General features: G+C 49.9%; 1 protein-coding gene across 1 annotated transcript in view; it reads right to left on the bottom strand.

Annotated features, from left to right (window-relative positions):
- Window positions 1-1,437: 1,437 nt before the first annotated feature.
- Window positions 1,438-23,246, bottom strand: part of Mapk4 (mitogen-activated protein kinase 4) — a 33,779-nt gene continuing 11,970 nt past the window's right edge. Inside the window, exons 2-5 of the mRNA XM_048363236.1 lie at window positions 9,942-10,086; window positions 7,654-7,815; window positions 4,776-4,977; window positions 1,438-2,347 (exon numbers count right to left, since the gene is read on the bottom strand). Of these exons, the coding sequence (XP_048219193.1) occupies window positions 1,645-2,347; window positions 4,776-4,977; window positions 7,654-7,815; window positions 9,942-10,086 (1,212 nt within the window). The 3' untranslated portion in view covers window positions 1,438-1,644. The remainder of the gene's footprint in view (window positions 2,348-4,775; window positions 4,978-7,653; window positions 7,816-9,941; window positions 10,087-23,246) is intronic.

Below are 23,246 nucleotides of genomic sequence, written 5' to 3'. Positions count from 1 at the left end.
AGGCCTACCACAGAAGGCCTGCAGGCTCCAAGCTCATCTTAGCCTAAGCTGAAAGGGACACCATTGCTTTCTCTGTCATGGGGTCTCCATGGTGATGCTGACCCCTGAAGTTGTCACCCTTCCTTTTGTACCCACCTATTGTTCTGGGTTTCTTGTCCCAAACTTGCTACATATCCAACACATTTTTTTTTGTGTGTCTGTTGTAGGGCTTGAACTCTGGGCCTGGGTGCTGTCCCTGAGCTCTTTTGCTCAAGGCTATGGTGGTCTACCACTTTGAGCCACAGCACCACTTCTGGTTTTCTGGTGGTTAACTGGAGAGAAGAGACTCACAGACTTTCCTGCCCAAGCTGGCTTTGAACTATGATCCTCAGATCTCAGCCTCCTGAGTAGCTAGGATTACAGGCATGAACCACCAGTGCCCGCTCCAACACTTTTCGTTAGAGCCTGCTCTTAGTCAAGGCTAAATGGATGCTCAAAACCAAGGTTAGTATTAACTAAAGATGGTCTGAGGTGAAACCTTCCCTTCTAACACATTTGGTCTATGGCAGGCACCTCATTGCTTTCTTCCAAATAAGCAATCTGTGCCGAGAACATTCAGTCCGAGGTAGGCTTGGAGAGGATGTGTGCGTGTGTATGTGTGTGTGTGTGTGTGTGTGTGTGTCTGTCTGTGTGTGTGCGTGGTATGCTAGGTGGGGACTGGGGGTGGGCTGGGGGAATTGCTGTTTTCAGACTCACCCGTATTGGATATCCACTGAAGAACAAGGGCTGTGTCTTCACGCGTGTCAGGAAAGTGCATAGGGCGTACTAGAGGGGGTTGTTTGTGCACACCTGGGAAAATGACTAATAACCCATGGACCCCAAACTGCTCTGCTCTGCTCTGAAACAAAGATTTCAGAGCTGGCAGGGAGGAGGCAGATACAGGAAGTAGCAGATGAAATGTGCTTGGCCATTAGGAGAACGTAACCCATTCAGTCTCCAATTTCAGAATACAGGCATTGCTCTGGAGAAAAGAACTATGGTGTGGGCCGATGGCAGTGGGAAGGGAAGAGATGTATCAATACCTGACCACATTTTTCTGACCCAAATGCCAGTGATCTCAGCAGAGGAAGACATAGTAATGTGTACAGACACTGGCCAGGAGGTGGGGAGCTCAGCCTGACACTGACTAGCATGGGGTCACAGGCAAGTCACTGTGCCACTGGGCCCAAGTGTCGTTCTCGTTCGGCGGTCACTTGAGGCTAGGTGGCTTCAGAACTCTTGCCTGCACGCTGCTTCTGTACCTTGCCACGGCAGGTGGGGGCCACAGACTGTCTAGGACCCCTTCTTCCTTGTGAAGGGCCACTTAGAAAATGCACCATCTCCCTTTCCCCTGCCCCCCCCCACCAGTTAACCCTCCCCTCCCCCCAGGCTCCGTCCCACCCACTCCCAGAGGTTAAAGGCTAGTTATTAAGGCAGTTTAAGAAATGGACATTTCTCTCGCTCCTCAGATCCTTCACAGGTTCTGCTCACCCCGAGGCAGCAGAGAGATGGGGGAGCAGAAGGTGGTGGAGGCTCCCAGAGGGCTGGCCTCCCGTGTGTGTCCAGGCCCGGTTTTCTGGAGGTGGCCTCTCCTTTTAGCAGTGCCTAGAGCAACCCCCTCTGCGCTCACCACCTTTCTTTCGAGAAGGCTTCGGTCTGCACGAGGTCGCCAGGGTGCTCGGTGATGCACGCACCATTGAGGTCGCCCAGTTTATTATCCGGCAGGTCCTCGGGTTTGGTGCACAACTTCAGGGCGCGCGAGATAAACACGTCCAGGTCAAACTGGGGGCTGGCACCCCCATCCACGGGAGCTGGGCGGCCCCGGGGCGAGGCAGACAGGCGATGATGTTCAGGGCTGTCCGGGGTGGGGCTGGCCCGCTCGGGGCCACCTTGAGTGCTCTTGACCCACTGGGCGATCTCCAGAAAGAGGCTGGCCGGCTCGTCCTCCCGGGACCCCGGCTCCGCGGCCACCGCGGCGGCTGTCGGGGCCGCCCCGGCCGCCTGCTTCCAGTGGGACAGGTCCAGGATGAGCTTGGGCTCCGAGTAGTGGTGCGGCTTGTTGTCCCGCCACAGCAGCTTGTCCAGGTAGGACGGGGACCCCACCTTGTAGTCACAGGAGCGCCCATAGTCCGCCTCGAAGGCCCGCTCCATGGACGAGTGCGACTGCTCCAGGAAGCGCTCGGAGCTGCTCTGCGAGTCCTTGCGCGGGTCCACCTGCACGTCCTCCGCCAGCGGCGCCGAGCTGGCCCGCGGGTCCCGCTGCACCTCGCTGGCATCCTGGCACCGGTCCGGCCGCCACTCCAGGTCGGAGGACAGGCTCACGGGGTACCTGCCAAAGCAGCAAAGGAGAGGCTGTGGTTAGCCGACACTAGGTGCCCTCAGGGGGTCCCCTAATCCCAGGCGATCGCGGACAAGTCTGCTTCCCACTACCCGCCCCCCCCAAAAGTTCCTCCCGCATCTGGCTCCGCACCCATCCAGGCGGGGAGGAGGGTGGTGGTGCAGGGGTAGCTGAACCTCGGGACTCTGCTAGGGGGGGCTCTGACTGTTCACCTAAACCCTAGAATTCCTTTGGCAGCCATTCAGACCCCCGCAAATATTTTTAGACATGTGCTTAAGAACAAAGAATCTCGGCCCTCATGGAACGTTCTAGAGGATCTGATCTAAGTCAGCTCCTCAAACTTCCATGGCCACACACAGCACCGAGGATGTGGTTAAAATGATTAGGAGAGGTGGCAGCCTTCTAACACCATGGCTGGACCTTCTGCCCCAAGTGGAGTGGCAAGGCAGAAATAAGAGCTCTCAACTCTCGCTCAGCTTCCAGTCTCGTGGGGAATTACAAAGTCAAGTGCCAGGCCTGTCTCCTACCCCAGTTCTGATTCAGTTAGATCCAGGGTGGGGTCCTAAGCTATAGGGATGAGAACCTGTGCCCTAATGGACCTAGGGTCTGGCACCAGATATGGAGCAGCGGAGAGCTTGGCACACTGAGGTAAAGCGGGCAGGGCCTGCAAACCCATCACAGACACCATCTGAGAAGGCCAAAGATCCTTCGGATTCTGCCCCCGGCCAAGTGTCCTGCAGCAATGGGCAGTGAAGTCAGTCAGCTAAGAACAAACCAAGGGCAGATGGGCGGGCAGGCGGGCGGCAGCTCTGTTGGAGCTTCCTCCTTGTGCCAGGCGCCATGTGCAGAGTGGACAGGGGAATCAGGAAGCACAGAGAAGGCAGCAGCCCCTGGTCAGCTGCTGCTCCCAGAATGCAGTGAGAGAGGCAGGGGGAGGCCTGGGGGCTTCCTATCTTCCAGAGGCCCTGGAAGAGCAGGAGTGGTTCCCAGACTTTTCTAGGAGGAAGAAAGAGTGAAAATACAGCCTTTGGCTGACACACGCCAAGAGCTGGATATCCATTATCCATTGTTCTTGCAGCAAACTTTTGCCTTGCTTGCCTGGCTTTATAGACACTAGCAGGGCAGGAGATAAAGGGGTGCCCACAGCAACACGGCCTTTGTCCTTCATGCAGGCATCGTGTCCTTCATGGGAAACCAAAGCAGGTTCAGTGACAGACAGGGTTGATGGACAGTGACCAAGGGAACCCCGAGACAGTCTCCCCCGGCCCCAGCCCTAGGCCACAGCCATGATAAGTAAGCCATGTCCTGTGCCCCCAAATTCTGTGCAGTGGAGCAGGAGGGGCTGTGAGCCCAGGGATCCCAGTTGGGCAGGCCCAGCATGGGGGTGGCGGAAGCGTCTTCATTAATCTCTATTTGCTGGCAACACTTGACAACAACAATCGACGACAACAAAAACAAGCTAGCAAAGCTGCCCCCGAAATAGCAATGCTGTCCTGGTCCTCCCTTGGCATCTCCTCAATCTGAAACCTATCATCTGTCAAGTGACTAAAAAGGAGAAATTGCTCATCTGTCACTTATGTAATGAGCTGTCACATTCCCACGGCTGCGGGGCTCCCAGTTTGGTCTCTGGAGTGGCAGAGGCTGAGCCGCCCTCTACTGCTGTTTCTAACTGGAGCCGCCAGGGGCTGGCCAGCACTTCCTGTGAGAATTAGCTGACAGCTAAGAACGTCAGAGGAGTGGAGCAGATCTATGAGATCACTATGTAGTGAGGCAAAAATCAACTAAGAATGTGTCTTCTACATGACACTAATTCGTTGGTGGTTTCCAGGGACCCTTGTTAAGTGTTGAAAATCAAGAGGCTATGTCCAGTTTAGCAGGAAAGACTTCTATAATCATCCAGTGGTGTCTGACATGGATTTTGATTGGAAAGGGCCCCACAATAGGCCACCTGTTCAATGTGTGACACGATGCCAGTCTCTCAACCTCTCTGTGCTTTAATTCCCTTCCAGGCACTTTCAGGAGGTGCTAATGATGAGACAGATGAGAATGTGGTTTGGAATGATAACGTCTGCATTATTTTCTTGCCCTGCATTGCTGTAGGTGACTTAGCAAGGGAAAAATTCCAGCTCCTAGAGTGGGTCCTTAGGAATGCGTGCTCATTGTACTCCCTAAACCCTGTGTTCTGTGGGCTTGGGGCACAGAGCTGAGCAGTTGTGCTGCACAGCGGAAGCTCCCAATGCACACATACAGACCTGAAGGAGTGTCCTGGGACAGGAAAAAGGCAGGAAGTTTGGCTGGACCTGAGGGGAGATACCATTTGCAGGACAGAGAAAGGTGATGGAGGATCAAGGCAAATGGAGATGGGCAGACGGAAGGAAGTAGCTCCGGACACCAGGCCTGGAAGTCCCCGGAAACACACCTGTCCCAGTTGGAGAGCTGGCTCTGGTTGGCAGCCATCAACACAATGTCGTCGATCTCATCCTCGATTCGGAAGGGATGTTGTGAGGTGGGTTCATCCTCGGGGCACGAATATGGGCTCATGTAGGGGTGCTGCAGCCCCATCTCGGCTGTCAGGCGGTCCATGGGGTTAAAGGTGAGGATCTTCTCCAGGAAGTCGATGGCTGTGAGGAGCAAAGCCAGATACAAAGGTTACCTGTGGCCTGTGCCATGCTGAGATTTCTCACCCTCGTGACATTGCCTGGCATGTGGGCCTCTGTGTTCCTACCAAAGCATCCAGCCATTTTCTTCATTTTCTTCATGGGATCCTCACTACAGTTTGGTGACAGAGAGGAGCCGATGCTGCCCTCCTTGACAGCAGGAGGAGATGAATGAGAGATGGAGAGGGATACTATGATTTGTGCAAGGTCCCAAGGCTGGTGAGAGGAGGGGCAGGCTAGTCTGCCTAACAGACAGCTCGTGTCTATGGTGAGAAGCAGTAGTACAGTGGGAGAGAAGTCAGTGCCAGCTCCACTAACAATCAGGGTACTCCTGGGACACCTCCTGGAGGTGGCATGGGACAAAGCTCACAGGTGGCACCATTGCGGGGTCCTTCACATCCTACTCCCTTTGTCAGGGGTTGAGGGCTACTGGAGTGGGTCTGAGAAGCCTGCACGAGGAAGTCCTGGTGATAAATATAAAGATGGAGGGTGGGGGCTGGGAATATGGCCTAGTGGCAAGAGTGCTTGCCTCCCATACATGAAGCCCTGGGTTCAATTCCCCAGCACCACATATACAGAAAACGGCCAGAAGTGGCGCTGTGGCTCAAGTGGCAGAGTGCTAGCCTTGAGCAAAAAGAAGCCAGGGACAGTGCTCAGACCCTGAGTCCAAGGCCCACGACTGGCAAAAACAACAACAACAACAACAACAACAACAAAAAGATGGAGGGTGGGAAAGGATAGGATCTGTCTAAGGCCAGAGCGCATTCCATCACCTGCTGTGGCTTGAGGGTTGACAGGACAATTTGATCTCTATTCAAACCTCCAGCTGTTTGGGAGACAGAGATGGAAAGAGGGGGATCAAGATTTGATGACAGTCTGGGCAAAGTTAGCTCAGCCTTATCTGAGAAATAAACAAAAAGCCCAAAGACTGGTGGTGTGGCTCACATTTGTTTGCCTGGCAAGTGGGAGTACTACAAAAGTGAAAATCAAAAACAACCTTAAGCAGCCAGGTGGAAGCTCCCTGCTGTGCTAAGAAGGGCTGTGCTACAGCCCTTCAGTGGCTAGATCCTGTGATGTTTGGGCCATGGCAACCTGGGAGGGAGACGCTCAGACGCCTTGGGTGGTGGCCACTTGCCATTCAGCATGGAAGTGCATTAAGAGTGGAGGGGTAGACAGGTATCAGGGTGTGCTGGCTGAACACAGCGACCACAGTTCTTTCTCCTGACCCAGGAGGCCACTCTGTCTTGCGATTTCTGTCCTAAGTCATAGCATAGTACATCCGGGTCTCCAGCTGCTGGAGTCTCTGCAGGATCCACTTAGTCCATGACTTGGCCGCTCATGTTCCAGCTCACACAGCAAGGGAGAAATAAAGCTGATCTCAAAGCCTCAGCGCAGGGCTCCCCGGTGGACCCCAGCCTGCAAAGCTAACGTATCCCCTTATACCAGCCTCGGATCTCTTTGCAGGCAAAGTCATCAATGATTCAGGAAGTCAATGGCTCCAGAAGGTCATAGGCACCCCAGGAGGACCGGACCGGTGCCCCTAGGCTGAAAGCTTAGATAAGTAGCAGAGGCTCCGATCACTGCTGGTGATCACAGGAATTTCCAAATCGGAGGCTGCAGATCTGGAAGAGGTTCTACCTCACGATTTCTCAGGCCTAGAAGATTCAGGCACACAAGGGCAGTACCTAGCTCCAGGCCCTGGGAAAGTCTTTTTTATTCTTGGAGCTTCTGGCCTTTCTTTCTTCCCCTCATATTACACAAGACCTTTTGGATGGATTAGAGAAAGTTAAAGTCCCGAGCATTGGTGCCACCATCTTTACTATCATCCTTACTTAAAAACAAAAATCCAGGTGTGGGTGGCTTGATGCCTGCACTGGGGACTTCCTGTGCCCTGTGGCTTCATTGAGACTCCATCCTGGAGCTGACCAAATATCCACTCAAGCCAGGTGGCCTTACCTTTCACCAGTCAGCTTCAACTCGCGTTCTCTTTTCATCACAACTTAAAAAGCGATCAGTGGGGGGCTGGGGATATAGCCTAGTGGCAAGAGTGCCTGCCTCAGATACACGAGGCCCTAGGTTCGATTCCCCAGCACCACATATACAGAAAACGGCCAGAAGCGGCGCTGTGGCTCAAGTGGCAGAGTGCTAGCCTTGAGCGGGAAGAAGCCAGGGACAGTGCTCAGGCCCTGAGTCCAAGGCCCAGGACTGGCCAAAAAAAAAAAAAAGCGATCAGTGGGAAAAAGAGCCACAAACCCATCCTCCCAGAGGATCCCCTGGTGGCCCTTAGCCTCACCTTCTCTGCTGAACAAAAAGGCCACACAATCTCCCCAGCTGTGTACTCAGAGGTTCATGGGGCTCACCTCTAGTTGACAGCACCCCTAAGCAGCCCATCTTGGAACTATATCAAAAGAGGCAGATGTGAGGATCTCAGTTCAAAGCCAGCCTATTCAGAAAACACCATGAGATTCTTATCTCCAATCAACCACCAAGTGATGGTTTCTAGCTAGGGAAAAGTCATGCTCTTGAGGATGAGACTTGGGGTGTCTATCCAAAGACCACACACTGCCTCATGCCCCGTGACAAAGCCGCAGCTCGTCCTGGGAAGCTGGCTGGGCGGTCAGGGTGGTCAGGCTGGGGTACCTTCTGCGTTCACATCCGGGAGCAGCTTGCGCAGGGGCCGCTTCACCTCCCACGTGCTGCTGACGAATGAGGGCATCACTCTGAGCAGCTCGTTCTTGTCTTCCTCCCGGATCACAGGGATGGTCTCCAGGATGAGTTGCATCTGCTCCAGCTCGTGAGCCCCTGGGGGAGGCAAAGGTTGCATGGTTAACTTTGCCACCCTAGTGGTTGTATCTGTAGAAATCCCAAGTCCCTCTGGCTGGCCCGGGAGGGGCACCAGAAAGCAGTTCCTGGCTGAGATCCAGGAGCCGTGCAGTTGTTTTCATTCTGTCATTAACTCTGTGTGTGACTGTTGCCTCTGAGGCTTGACTTTATCAAATGTAGAAAGCATGAATTGAATTTAGTTGTCTCCAAGCCCCGGCCACTCCCCTGGCATTCTGTGCTTCCAGAACTGGCCATTCTCGCGTGGATGAAGTCAGCCAGGGCTATGGAGATGGGCGTCGCCTGGGCAAAGCTTCCCATATGCCTCTGCATGCTGTCTATGGAAGGCTGGGAAGGAGCCTTCCCCCGAAGTTTGCAAAGGGGAGGTCCCACCCAGAAAATGCTCAGGAGGAAGAAAAATCAGGAATAATATGTTAGATTTGGGATATACCATAAGCATACTGCCTTGTGATGAAGGAGGAAGGTCAGCAGGTCTGCGGGAGAAGTGTGGTCGGATAGGATGAAGCCAAGCATTCGTTCATTTATATATACGCTCATTTGTTCATTCATTTGTTCAGTCAGTAATGATATACTGAATGCCTTCTCCATACCAAGCACTGAGCTAGATGTGGGAGTGAGCGACAGTTCATGTTTGTGTGCCTAAGGAGCTGTGTGTCTTGGTAACTCATCGCACCTTCTAGGCAACCACTGGCCCCCATAGCATTAGTGATCTGCCATTGCTTGTACCAGCCAGAGCTGTCTCCCTGCGCCTGGATGCCAGAACATCCTTACTTGTGTTCCTCTTCTTAGCCAAGTAGCCTTTCCACTCGCCTCTGCTAGGTTAAACCCTCAGCCATGCCTTTCCTTCCTGTGTAGCCTTCAGAGCCACCTTCACCTGCAGAAGGCCCTTCCCCACCCCAGGCTCCTAGGGGACCTAAGGCTTTCCGGAGCTGGTATCCCAAGTTGAGCTCTCTTCTGTCTCCCGCAATGTCCCCTATGATACAACATCTATTCAAATGCTGTGACTGCTTATCAAGCAGGTACCTACAGTACCAAAGTCCACCCCGATGGGGTCCTTTTAGTCTCTCTAAGCAGAGAAAGGATTTTCGTGACAAAGTGACTAAAACATCCTGATGGACTAGGAATGTGTTAGGTCACTTAATGTGATTGCAGGATGGGAGAGGGAAAGAGACAGGGAGAGAAAAGGGGTAGAAAGGGGGGGGGGGGAGGGAGAGAGGAGAGAGAATGGAGCCCAAAAATGTAAGATGGCAGTTTTCAGCTGTCAAGTTCAAGGTGTGAGAATATAATTGTGTCTTAGACTATTGAAGCTGTTATAACAAAATACCATAGATATGGCGGCTTATAAATAACCAATATTTATTCCTTCCAGTTCTGGAGGCTGAGAAGTCCAAGATCGAGGCACGAGTGGATTCTATGTATGGTAAAGGGCTCGTTCCCCACAGGCAGTGTCTTCTTGTTGCATCCTCACATCGTGGAAGGGATGAAGGGCTCTGTGTGTGTGTGTGTGTGTGTGTGTGTGTGTGTGTGTGTGTGTGTACACACGTGCCAGTATTGGGGTTTGTACTCAGCCTGAGTAATGTCCCTAGGTTTTCTGATCAAGGCTGATGCTCTACTATTTGAGCTACATTTCCACCTCTGGCTTTTTTGTGGTTATTTGAAGATAAGCGTTTCGTAGACTTTCCCGCTCAGGTTGGTTTCAAACTGTGATCCTCAGATCTCAGCTTCCTGAGTAGCTAACGAGTATAATCCTATTGATGAGGGTGGTGCCCTCATAATCAAACCATGTCCCTAAAGCCTAATCACTTAATACTCCTAGATTGGGGTTAGATTTAGGGCTCCTGAATATGATTTCGGGGATACAAACATCCATACCATAGCAAAGTGGCTACTTAATTGAAAAAGTTCTGTGTTCAAAGGGCTTATGTTAACTTTTACCGAATTTCTGCCTGCAATTATAGTAATGTGCTTCTGAGAAGTAACACAAAAAAGCCAAAGAAATCGTTGCAGAGACAAGTCGGCCTGTGTGGGGATTCCCACGTGTCTTGTGCTCAGCCCTCCACCCCATAAGAGCACAGTTAGCAACTTACCAGCAAAGAGCATTCGCCCAGTGAGCATCTCTGCCAGGATGCAGCCAGCTGCCCACATGTCAATGGCTTTCGTGTAATTGTTGGGGGACAGGAGCAGTCGTGGAGAACGGTACCACTTTGTCACCAACCCCTCGGACAGATAACCCTGGAAAACAAAAGGCCATGTTCCATGGATTCACTATTTCCAGATACAATGCTTCTTCCTACAAATGCTTCTTGCAATAGTCTCTCCCAAAGAGACAGGGCATCCTTCAGAGTCCCATTCATTCTTGATCTTTTCCTGTTGACCTTCAAGGATGCACTCGTGTGAACAGAGGTCTAGTTAGGATGACTGAGCCTGGATTGTGGGGCTCAAGAGCATGAGTGGGGGAAACTCATGAGATCCTTGTGGTTCTTTGCAGAAGGGGATTTACCTGCCTCAGCCTCCTGAGTGCTGAGATTCTAGGTATGTACCACCATGCCCAACCTGTCCCCCAGTTGTACCCTGTGCAGTATGTCATCTAAACATAGCCTTCTGTGTCTGAATTCCTTCACTTAGAGCAATGCAACTCACCCATGCTGTGCATAGAGTCTTTGGTTAGGAGTCTAAATGTGATTCTGAAAACTATAGAGACAAGCCAAACTATCTGCAGATCACTTCTAGGTGCTCAGGTTATAAACAAGGGCTTGGCTTATTGTTTTTGTTCCAGTTAGAGGGTGAGATAGTGTGAGGAAAACTAAAACAATGAATACTTTTCTGGAATGGAATGTTCTAGAATGAGTCTGTAGGATCTATGACTGGATAAAAGTGAAGGCACAGGGCTTCCTTTGGAAACACCTATCCTGGAGGATGCTTCTGGGCTAGTATTATGGACCAGGATGAGATATAAGCTAAGTAAGTTCCTTCCTGGCTCTACCTTGCCTTTCAAGAAAGACCAAGAACCTGCTGAATTTGTGTCTGCCACTGGCCATTTCTATGTGGCTCCTTGTCTCCTATACAGAATGCAAAGGGGATTGTTTTGGAAGCCACAGGGCAGCGGAGTGTCTGGGAGGTTGCAGTGTCTTTTGCGGAGCCCTGGGAAGGACAGATGAGAGGAAATAAACCAAAGGCTCCACCTCTGGGGTCCGAGGGTGGCTAGTGGGATGAGGGAGACCAGTGAGAAGCTGAGACCTGACGGTCTGAGGGGGAGAAGCTCTGCACCCCACCCTCCATGTTAGTGGTCTGCAACCAGAGGAAAAGTCTCAGTCAGATCGATGGGGTGGAAATCAGAGCTTTCTAGGAAAGGAAAACACTTTACTATCCAGGCTCAATTTCATCACAAGTTAGCACAAGGGGGAAATCCTCCAATAGCTGTTCTATCCTGTTTGCAACTCCGTCTCGGGGATCAGAGCTGACCCACCTGGACAGGGCAGGTACTGCCTTGATGCAGGTGTCCGAAGGCAGCTGGGGCTGGATTATCCTGTGAGGCTTGTAGAAGTCATGAAGCCTCCCACACTTAGGCAATTCTCCATGACCTCTGCTCAGTGTGCAACAGACAGTAGGACTAGACTTGTTCCTTCCAAGTGTCTTTGGTCCCTCAACATCCCACCCCATGGTGTTCCCTGCTCAGAAAGGTTCTAGAATCACCACTGGGGATGAAAGACAGTTGAGTTTTCTTTCTAGATCTTTCCATGGGGTTCTTGGGGGGGCCTTCTGTAGTTATTGCTCCTACTACACCACTTTTGCTACCTCTTTCCAGTGGCGTGGACCCCACAAGAAGCCGTGCTTTGGAAGACTTCAAAGGTGTTTGGGAAATAATCTAGCAGTAGTTTCCCCATGTGCAGCATCATCAAGGCCCCAACAGATCTTGGGAGAAGATATAATTAAAGCTTGCCCATTCCCTTTGCGGAGGAATCAGGGAGCCAGTTCCCAAGCCCAGCTGCCTGCCAGAGGATTCAGAATGGCTTGGATCAAAGATACTCCAACAGGATGGGCCCCATTTCTGGGTGGGTGGACACCAGTTAGGCTCTCCCCCTCCATGTCCCCACCTGCCCCCAGCCTGTTCTCTTTACCCATCCATTTATACACACAGGCATCCATCCATCCATCCATTTATCTATCCACTCATCCATTTCTCCATCCATCCATCCATTTATGTATTCACCCATCCCTTATCTATCTATCCATCCATCCATCCATCCATCCATCCATCCATCCATCCATCCATCTACCCAGCCACCCACCCACCTACAATGGGGCTGTGGCATGGATATTGTGATTCTTATGGGGTCTGGGCTCCCTGGAGACCTCCTGGAAATCAAAGGCTCTGCACAAAGGCAGGGAGTGGGGAGACATGGTACTACTAGCCTGGAGAACACGGAGGGACAGACAGGCAGGAGAGCTGCCTTCAGACGTGCAGGAGTGGTTATGCTTGTTGCTGAGATTTGGGGAGGATGAAAGTCAACACATGTGACAGAAACCCGCAATGGAATTAGGACAGGCTAACGTATACTGAGCCACTCAGCCTACTGCTCCCACTGCTCTAGGTAGATCAGCTCAGTTGATCCTCAACTGACCCTCTGAGGTAGGGCTTTTATTATAGTCATCTTACGGGAAAGAAATGGAGGCACACAGAGGGTAAGCAATACACCCATGCTCACACAGGCTCCAAGTGGCATGTCTGGGATTGAACACCAGGCTTTGATCTAACTAAGGAGTTCTACTACCCCACACTTAGGAGAGACCTCCAGGGCTCTCCAAGGTGGGGACTGGCTCCTCTAGGCAGGCAGAGGTTCAGAACCGTCAGCTTCATGGGGTCAGGTGTCAATACCATGTTCCTAGTACCTACATGTTCTAAGCATGGCATCTCAAACTGTAAGATGGGGACCCTGATTGATTAAATTCAGAGTCTATTTATTAATCTGATCAAGCTGCCTTTTGAGGGGCTCAGTCTTGAACCCACAAGGCCATTGGTGAGCTTTAATATGCTGGCTTGCCCAGGAATTTATGAGGAGCCTGGCAGACAGGAGAGGCAGGCAGAGGAGCAGCAGATGGACCAATCACAAAGGTTAATTCTTGCTATCACAGACACTTCTCAAAAGACCATTTAGAACAGCATCACCTTCCCAGAGGCCCAGTTTAAGCAGAAATATATGGCCCCCTGTTCCACGATCTTCTCCCTCTCTGAGAATATAATGCTTATTCGTGCCAATATACATTTGAGGTACCCGAAAAACCTTTTAGAAAAGGAATAACAGCCCAGCCAAATAGCCTGCTTCTTGCTGACTCCAAGCTCAGTCTATTAAATTCATTTTCATAAAAGCACATAGCAGGGAATCTGTCCAATGAAAGGACAAAAACACAATCTTAAAAGCACAGTTCATACTAGAATCGAGAGTAAATCAGCTGGCACAGTCTATATATGCAGCTCAAATAGGCAAAGGCAAAGAAATAGCTCAGCTAAATCATTTACACAGACCTGTCGTGAACTTCCCACATGGTCTGATCTGCTGGTCTCTTTTCCAGGGCCATCCTCCCCACTCCCCACTCTAAGAGGTCCTGCCACTGAAATTCACCACTTCATTCCCAGTCATCCAGTCAAAAAACCATGCAAGTTCCTGTAGTCCGGCAGATCCGTGTGTGTGTGTGTGTGTGTGTGTGTGTGTGTGTGTGTGTGTGTGTGTGAAATACTGGGGCCTCATGCTTACTAGGCAGGCACTCTACCACTGAGCCATGCTTCCAAACGCGCTCTCTCTCTCTCTCTCTCTCTCTCTGTGTGCTTGTTATTTTTAAGATAGACTCATGCTTCCTGCCTAGGCAGGACTGTAGGACTGTAATCCTCCTAACTTTTGTTGCCCACTGTGATTGGGGTGACAGGTATGTGCCACCACACGTAGCTTCTAGTGAGACGGACTCCTTAGGACATTCTGCCTGGGCTCTCCTGGAACAGAGGTCCCCTCTCCTCTATTCTCAGCCTCCTAGGTAGTGAGGATTTCAGGCTTGGGTTACCGGTGTCCAGCTACCATCTTAATATATATTTTTTTTTTGGGGGGGAGGAGATTACTGAGATTTGAATTCAGGGCCTCCTGCTAGCCAGGCAGGCACTCTACCACTTGAGCCACACCTCCCACCGCTCCTTTGCTTTGGTTATCTTCAGGGTAGGGTTTGCTTTATTCTCAGCTTGGCCTGTGATCTTCCTACTTTGGCTTTTCTGTCACTGGAGATGATAGACATGTGTCACTGTGAACAGCCAATGGTTGAGATGGAGTCTTACAAACTTTTTTTTTTTTTTGCCCTGGCTGGCCTCCAACTGTGATCTAAAGCATTTCAAGAAGCTAGGATTATAGGTGTGAGCCACTACAGCTGGCCTTTACTGGTTTGGTGGTGGCATTAAGTATACTCCCAATACTGTCCACTGTCACCACCATCCATCACCAGGATGCTGTTCGTCATGTAAACTCAACTCTGTCCCTTGTAAATGTCAATTCCCCACTCCCTCTGCCTCTACCTGGGCCACCACCATCCTGCCTCTCCGAGTCTTGACTGCTCTCTAGCCCTCCATTAAATGCAGTTACACTGGATTTATCCCTTTGTGTCTGGCTTGCTTCACTTAGCATAATGCGATTCCCCTTCCTCTTAAACAGCAGGGCCAGGGAGTGATGGAGTTGGGCTGCTTTTTAAAAAGCACTTTGTTGAAATGTGGTTGTCTCCTAATTCAACTAGAGATCACAGGCACAGATAAAAGCTCCAGCCCCCATCCTTCCTGAGCCCATCACGCACTCCAAATCCTCTGACAGTTCTGAGACATGATCACGTGTTTTTTGTTTGTTTAAGAGCTGTACCGGAATCAGCAATCCTAATGCCACCACCCTCACAGGACCAGTGGCTGGGCTGGTTAAGGAGGTGAAGGAGGGAGAGGCTTGGTTTGGCTGTTGTGGGCCATTTGCATCCTAGGGTGCTATATCACAGTCAACAGCATCTTCCTTTCCTTTTTAAAATTTATTTTAAATACAGGGGCTTACTATGTAGTCCAGGCTGTCCTCAAACTCCTGATCCTCCTACCTCAGCCTCCCTAGTAACTGGGATTATACATACTTATCACCAAGCCCAGCTTCAATAGCAATCATTAAGAGAGGAGGTCTGCTTGGTTAAAGTGATTTAGATTTTAATGGTGAAGGGGTCAGTGCATGAGCAAATGGCGCTTATTGGGAAGATGTACTCACCACCAGGCCATCAACACAGTTGTCTTGCTGAGTGACAAGGGGAAAGCTGGAATTCAGAACAATCCTGACCATCTACCACACCAATTGCCCCAGAACATCTGGGATGAGACTCAGGCACCAGTCATTGTTAGAATTCCCAAGGTGACTCCACACTTGAGAGAGAACCTGCGTCTCAGAGATCTTCCATTCCCCTGCTTTGAGAAGGTAAACAAAAATCCCATAACCCCCAACTTGTAAGTTTTCAATTTCTAGTTGTATTCAAGATGAGATGAATCTTTAAGTAACTTTGGAGGTCTTTCCTAGACAGCTGATCTAGGGAAAATAAAAAAAAATCAAACAATATCTAATATTTATGGAGGTCTAACAATGATCCAGGCACTGTTCTGAGGGTTTCTATCTCATTTACTTATCAAACAGACCTAGGAACAGATACAGAGAAGTCAATGACACAACCAAAAGAAACACAGATTTGGCAGGGCTGAGACTGGGTTCTAGCATTGAACAAGGCAGATCCCTGTATATGTGAGCCATATACTTCCAAAGAGGGATGAGAGAGAGAGAGAGAGAGAGAGAGAGAGAGAGAGAGAGAGAGAGAGAGAGAGAGAGAGTACAAAGAGGCTCCATGGGGAACCTGAGAGAAATTCATCTGAGCCATAAGTCTCCCCTTTCCATCCTCCAAAGGAGAGGGCAGCATCTGACTTTTCTTTTCCCACCCAGATAATCTTCCTCTCAGAGATCTCATTAAAATGTAGGAACAAAAAGCTGAGAGCAAGGTGAGCATAGGTGGCTCATGCCTGCAATCTTAGCTACTCAGGAGGCTGAGATATGAGGATCGAGGTCTGAAGCGAGCCCAGGCAGGTAAGTCTGTGAGACTCTTATCTCCAATTAACCATCAAAAAGCCAGAAATGGAGCTGTGGCTCAAGTGGTAGAGTGGTAGCTTTGAGTGAAAAAGTCAAGTGAGAGCACAAGGCCATGAGTTTGAACTTCAGTACCAGCATAAAAAACAAAAACAAAACCTCCAGCTAAAGAACTGATTGCTATACCATGATGGTTTGCTTGAAGTTCTTGTTCAACAGCATGCCCAGGAATGTTAGGAAATGGCCTCTAGTCAAGACGAAATTATCTTCGAGTTGAATTGATTGGTTTAAAAAAAACACCACAGGACTAAGGCAGCGTTTCTGTTCAGGTCCTTGGAAATCAAGAGGCTCACCAGGGGCAGGGTGTGGATTTCTGTCTCATAGAATGGAATTGTGGTAACTGAGGCTTCTGGGCTGCTTGGGTCCTGGGCCAAATTTGAGGTCAGACTCAAGGTCTTACATGGATTCCCCCCTGACACCGCCACCGTGGAGAGACAGACGATATTATCCAAAAGCCTTCTTGCCAGCCCAATGTCAGCAGCTCATGCCTGTAATCCTAGCTACTCAGGAGGCAGAGACCTGAGGATCCCAGTCCAAAGCCAACATGGGCAGGAAAGTCCCTGAGACTGTCATCTCCAATAAACTACCAAAAAGCCAGAGTGGTGCCGTGGCACAAGTGATAGAACACTGCTTTGAGCACAAAAGCTCAGAGACAGTGCCCAATCCCTGAGTTCAAGCCCCAGGACCATCAAAACCATAAATACATAGAGCCTTCTTGCAATGGTGTGATAATAAGGACTCTTTGCCATGTGCTGATTTGTTTTTGTTCATTAGATCTTGGACAGTCCCACCAATCTCACTGAGGCCTCATGGGACACACCCCAGTGCACACCTCCCTGCCCCCCAACATTGCAGCTTTCCCAACTGCTCTTCCCTTCCTCTCCTCCTCAGCTCAGAGCCCACTCGGAACAGAAGTCACGCCTCTGGACTCCCCACTTCTCAGCAGGCTCTGGGGTTTAACCCGCAGCGTTCCCCAAAGACAGCCCAGATGGCTTCTGTGGCCTAGGAGAGGCACCTCATCAGGGCATTCTTATACCTGAGTAGAATCCGGTGGAACCTGGGCATGGAAGGGGTGAGACATACATCTTAGGACCTCAGGTGGCTTATGTGTTCAGAGGCTGCGAGAGGGGACCATCATGGGCCCCAGGGAGGTCCTTCTCTGCAGAGTCTGCCTGGAAAGCCTGGGATGTGGGGGAGGACGAGGCTGCTGCTGTAGAGAATAGCCCGAGCAGGCCCCGCCAATCAGGAGGAAGTAGCTGTCTGCACAGAGTGGAAGAAAGAGCCAGAGAAAGTTCTGCTCATCCTCATGTTGGCTGCCTGGCTGTCCTGGGTCAGGAATCTCACCTGCAGGTCACTGTGTGCCCGTACCCTAAAGAGGCTAATAAGCAATAGGGCGTGATCTCAAATACTCTTGGGACAGGCTGGCACCAGCATTTATTTATAAAGTCTGAAGATCTCCTAGTTGAGGCTTTAGCCTGTGCCATTCACCAAATCTCTTGGACCACATATCCTCTTTTTTTTTTTTTTTTTTTTTTTTAAATAGGAGCATCTGTAGGGACTAGATGTCTTTAGGCCAGACCATGGGAAATGAAGGATAACACAGTCCAGTTACATGTCAACAGGGGGCAGGCGCCTGCGTAGTGCATGCAGCCCTTGTGGATGAGGGCTTCCGCTCGCCGTGTGCAGGAGTCCACTGCCGCGGTGTGCCTGGGCCCTGCAAGCAGAGGAGGCCGAGGGCTGGCAGCTGTCACCCTGAAGACCATCAGCAAGGCCAGCGACGCTCACCATAGGTTTGGAGATAGGATGGAACGTTTGGGTCGGGAAAAGGAGGCAGGGCAGGGTGGGAACTGCATGTGACGGGAAGGAGGGCCGGCTGACTGGAGGAGCAGCTCTGAGGCCCCCCTCCTCCCTGCCCCCCTCCTCGGCTGGGAGGGCATAGGCTTTTGGCTCACTCACTGGCTGATGCTGACCTCCAGAAGGGTCTTTTCACTATGGTGACCGAGTACCTGCCAGGATATTGTTAAGCAGGGGCGACATTCTCTCTACAAAGCCTGTCTCTTTCTGGAGAAGGTACAGAGGCCTTGACATGTGCACCACCTCTAAATGGCCACATGCTGGGCGGTTGCCCAGGCCACCTGTCCCAGGAAATCGCCAACCCCACGCTCTGTTATTTTCTGATGCAGGTACTTATTAAGTATTTTTAGTGGGTGCAGCCCTGTCTATGGTGCTACAAGTCAGGAACCTGCTGCGGTGACTCAGTTGCAAAGACAGGATAACCCGGGTGACAGTCCTCACTGGCGGAGGGTAGGCAGTCGCAGAATGAAGACAGAGAAAGGAGGACAGGGACAATTTGGGCTTGAGGGCCTCTTTAAAAACATCAAATGTTGTCATGCACCCTCGGCTCACATCCCAGATCCTAGCTACTCTGGAGGCTGAGATCTGAGGACCAAGGTTCAAAGCCAGCCCAGGCAGGAAAGCTATGAGACTCTTATCTCCAATTAACCACCAAAAAGATACTGGGAGTGGAACCGAGGCTCAAGCAGTAGAGCACCACCTTTGAGCAAAAAAGCTAAGGGACAGAGCCCAGGCCCTGAGTTCGAGCTCCAGCACTGCCACACACATAAAACCAAATAGTAAACACAGAGTGAATTTGTATTTTGAATCAGAAAAGTAATGGCAGCACGTTCAAAAATCATAAAAAGCCAACAAATACTGCAAACATCACAGAATTCATCAAAATCACATATTCACTAATTAGCTGCCTGGCAAACTGCAAGTTAACACATGTGAGCGTAGTGCATACTTTTTGATCATCTCTCCTGTGACAATTCTGTAATAGCATTTTCTGCAGAGAGAATTTAAAGATAACTGGGAGAAAACTGAAAAGATAATACACAGTGTGTTTGATCCTTCAATATGATTGATATTTGAGAAGTTTCTCTCAGGTTCAAAATTCATTTTTGGGTTGTGGGCTGGTGGCTCATGCCTGGAATCCTAGTTATTCAAGAATCTGAGATCTGAGGATCACAGTTCCAAGCTGGCCCAGGCAGACAAACCCACAAGATTCTTAACTCCAGTTAACCAGCAAAAGTATGTTAGAGGACGTATGGCTCAAGTGGGAGAGCACCAGTCCTGAGCAGGAAAAAGAAATCACTAAGCAAGAGCATGAAGTCCTGAGTTCAGGCCCCAGTACCCACACACATACACAGACAAAAAGAGTTATTGCTAATATATATTTGCAAGGTTGTCATCCAATTTGAGCATCTTGTTGAATATTATTTGTGTGGGAGCTGTGTAGTGTGGGGGATATTTCCTCTTTTTGTATGTGGTGACTAAACTCCCCTTGAATTGTTACACAGGGCCCAGGTTGTTGATGGTTCCTAGCTGTAGTCACTCTCTCTGAGTGGTAGGGCTGGCCCTAGTTGGGTTATGAGCCCTGTGAGCTGGCTCAATGGGCCACAGGAAGATTCCTACAAGTTCCTGGTACCCCAAAACTGCTGCAGGAAGTTGAATGTATAGAGCATTAATTGCAATTTGTGTAAACACATCTGGCTCCTACACTATATGAGCTCCAGTGCTGCCTCCTCTTAGTGAAAACCCCCAAATTCCAGGCCATACCAGCACCTCTACCTCATGAGGGGAGGGGGACGTGAAAATGGCAGTAGACTACTTTTTTTTACCAAACTGCTCTCAACGTAACACCTTTGCACACATTATAGAGACACAGTCACATGACTGTTACGTCACATGGCTAGGGCCCTTGGCAGGGCTGCACTGGTGACAAGACTGGAGCCAGGTTCAGCCTCATGAACTCAGCGGCAACTCTGGCCCTGACCAGAGGGAAAAGGCAAGGCAGACCCAGGAGAGCGTTCTAGAAACTTTCAGAAGCTGTCCACAGCAGGGCACATCTAACAGGAAGAGGCAAAGTTCCTGGAGATCATGCCAGGCTTTGTGAGGAGATCTTGGCTTTCCTAAGTAGAAAAGATGCACACAGCAGGCCAACACCTCGCAAGTCCCAAGGTCCTCGACACCCAGGCTGTCAGCTACCATTTGTGTTTACAACTGTTACCAAGTGCCTGTGTATGGAACTGCTCTCATTAAAGTGCATTGTGTTGACCCAAGAAGCCAATGTGGTTTTGAAGTGTTTTCTTCCCCTTACACAAATGGCTGGTAAGATTTTGGTCACAGGGACAAGTCTCTGATTTCCTCCCCTGGCCATCTTGCTCCCATAGATGACTTCACTGAGCACCCAAACTAGAGAAACAGCTAAGAAATCACATTCCCAGCCATCTCTGAGACCAGGCAGGGATTTCAATCTCCCCACTTGGCAATACATCTGCAAGGCTGCTAGGAGAGAATGCTGGGATGGGGGGAGGGGGAAGCTATGAAGAGGGGCTGGGCCTTTTGCTCCCCATTCCACTATTCCAAGTGGTCATTCCTGCCCACTCCCAACAGATGGCTCCACAAAGAGTAGTGACCATAGCTTTTCCATTACCCACACAGTACTGCCCATGAGTTTGGATTTGCAAACTATAATACGTACAACAATCCATGTCTGAACTGTGGCTTAACCATTTTCACAGCGATGGAGTAGCCCAAGGCATTCCTACAGAGACTCTGTAAAGGGCCAGGTATCTTTATGGGTAGATTTTCTTCCAGCTGTTGGCACCACAGTAAATAAATATACAAGTAAATGCATTGGATGCTATGCAAGTATAGCCAAATATTTTAACTGAAATGTGGCAGACTCAAGGGGCAGTAATAGTGTAATAGAGTAATTCTTTAGAATTACATACAGTGTAATTCTTTAGAAAGGCAACATCAAAGTCCAACAAAATAAACTCCAGGAAATGGATATTTGAAAAGGGTAGGGAGTGGGGAAGGGGAAAAGAGTAGAGGAATGAAGAGGAAAAGGAGGGGAATACGATCAAGAATTCATTGTATATCCTGCAAAATTAAGAAAAGTGAGAGAAGAGAAAGTGAGGATTGAGAAGGGTAGGTGAGACTGTTGAAAGGAGTGGACATTGTTGTTTTCATATATTGCTTTGTTGAATGGCAATTTCTTTGTACAACCACTAAAAGATAATAATAAGGATAATTTTTTTAAAGGAAAAAACTTATTTATTGCCAGTTTCTGACAGAAAGTGTCCAGGGATGGGGCATCTTATATTCTAATGAACAGGGCTTTTGCTGTTAGTTTGTTTTTCAGATAGGCTTTTGTGCCTCAGCCAGACTCAGATCTTGATCCTTCTATGCCTATCTCCTGAGTGACTGAGCTTACATGTGTGTGCCACCAATCCTGGCTTGTTGTTGAGATGCTGCCTTAGAAATTGTGCCAGGCTGTCCTTAAATCATCCTCTTGTTTCTACCTCCCAAGAAGCTGGGATTGGAAACAGTCATGGGACAACCACACCTGGTCTAATCATAATTCATCTTCCCGTTTCCCAGATGGGTAAAGCTTCAAGAAGACACAGTGATACTGAGTGTGTTAAAGCTATAAACAAATCCAGGTCTTATTTTGGGGGGCAGTACTGGGGACCGCATTCGGGGCCTTATACTTGCTAGGCAGATACTCTATGACTTGAGCCATGCTTCCAGCCCCTTTTGCCTTGGTCATTGTATTCATGGCTGGCCCGGGCTGTCATGCCCCATGTTGCTGGGGGGTGACAGGAGCATACCATGGCACCCAGCTATCGGTTGAGATGGAGCCTCTCGGCTCTTCTCAAACCTCATTGCCTCATCTCTACTTCCCAAGCAGCTAGGGTTACAGGCTTGAGCCACTGGGCTCATTCTCAGGTCTGAGCAGGCATGTGTGCACCCCCTTAAGAATTCTCAAACTTGAGCTTGCTGAAACTCAGATGGCCGAGTTTCCTCCCCCAGAGCTTCTGACCTTCTGATTTCCGTTCTCAGGTAGATCTGAGAACTTGCACGTCTGACACGTTCCCAAGTAAGTCTGCCCTGTTCGACACTGCAGAATCAGGTGTCTGAACCTTCCTTCATGCTTCCTTCACATCCACTCTCTTCTTTCCAGCTGCTTGGACATCATGAGTCTAATCCATGTTTGTGCATGGGACGCCATACCAGACCAATATCCATGCAAGTCCCAAGGTCCTTAACCCCCAGGCTGTCAGCTAGCATTGGTGTTTACTGCTGTCAACAAGTGTCTATGTGTGTAATTACCCTCATTAAGCAGGTTCTCACTCACAACCTGGGTAAACAAGCTCAGCTACTAAAAAGGGTTGTGTCTGTACCTGATTTCTCAGGCTGTGTCATGGGTGCCGCAACAGCTGGTGCTTTGGCTCCTGGCCAGAAGATTGGGTGGTTTATTCGGTGTATGGCCTGCAGGGCAAGGGCTGGCCAGCCTCCACCTCTCAGATCTGTGGATTCAGCTACAAAGCTCACCCGCAGCAGCTTTCCCAGGAAGCTCACAGCCATGATCTGCACTGCAAGACTCAAGGTCCGGGCAGCTATGTTCTGCACTGTTCTCTGTGACTCAGGCCTGGGAGCCTCAGCCTATCCTAACTCAGTGGGTCTGAGGAGCAGTCAAGATCCCTATGGGGACTGATGGTACCCTTGCATGCAAATCAAGGAAAACAGCACAAACTTTAGGATAAGGTCACAGAGGCCCAAAAGACCTCCGGTACATCTGGCCATGGGTTCTTCAAGCCCCTGCATAGACACAGAGTGCTTAGGAACATGGAAATATCTTCAGGAAAAGAGCCCTGGGGCCAAGGCCAGAAAGAAAGTCTACCAGCCCCTAGGCCTTAGTTCCTTATCTGTAGAATAGGAGAGAACAGTATACGCTCTTTCTATATCATAGGAATCAAATAATAAAATCAAACTGCCGGGGTTTATGCACCACCCATGCAAGCACATCTTGTCCTTAGTACAATATATGTGCCATTGAGCACTATGATGGTAATTTTACATCCACTTTTATGCTTATCTATTTCCTTTCTGCTCAGGCAATCAGCTGTCACTTCTCTGCTGGAAGAGTGTCTGTCTAGTCCTTAGTTTGCTGCCTCCGACTTGCTGTGGATTTGACAAACAGATAATGAAGTTTGTTGGAGGCCAACTGTGTACAAAAAAAAGGGTCCCACCATCTTTCTCCAGTAGCATCCATTCAGGTTTTTCCCTTCTATTCTGGAAATCCATGCAGAGACTATTCCATTTGTCTTTGTAGAAGAGTCAGAAGCTGGGCAGGTA

The sequence above is a fragment of the Perognathus longimembris genome, chromosome 15, assembly GCF_023159225.1.
Source record: "Perognathus longimembris pacificus isolate PPM17 chromosome 15, ASM2315922v1, whole genome shotgun sequence".
Classification (NCBI taxonomy): Eukaryota; Metazoa; Chordata; class Mammalia; order Rodentia; family Heteromyidae; genus Perognathus; species Perognathus longimembris.
Note: the sequence above shows the minus strand (reverse complement) of the source record. Positions and strands in the feature narration are given on the sequence as shown.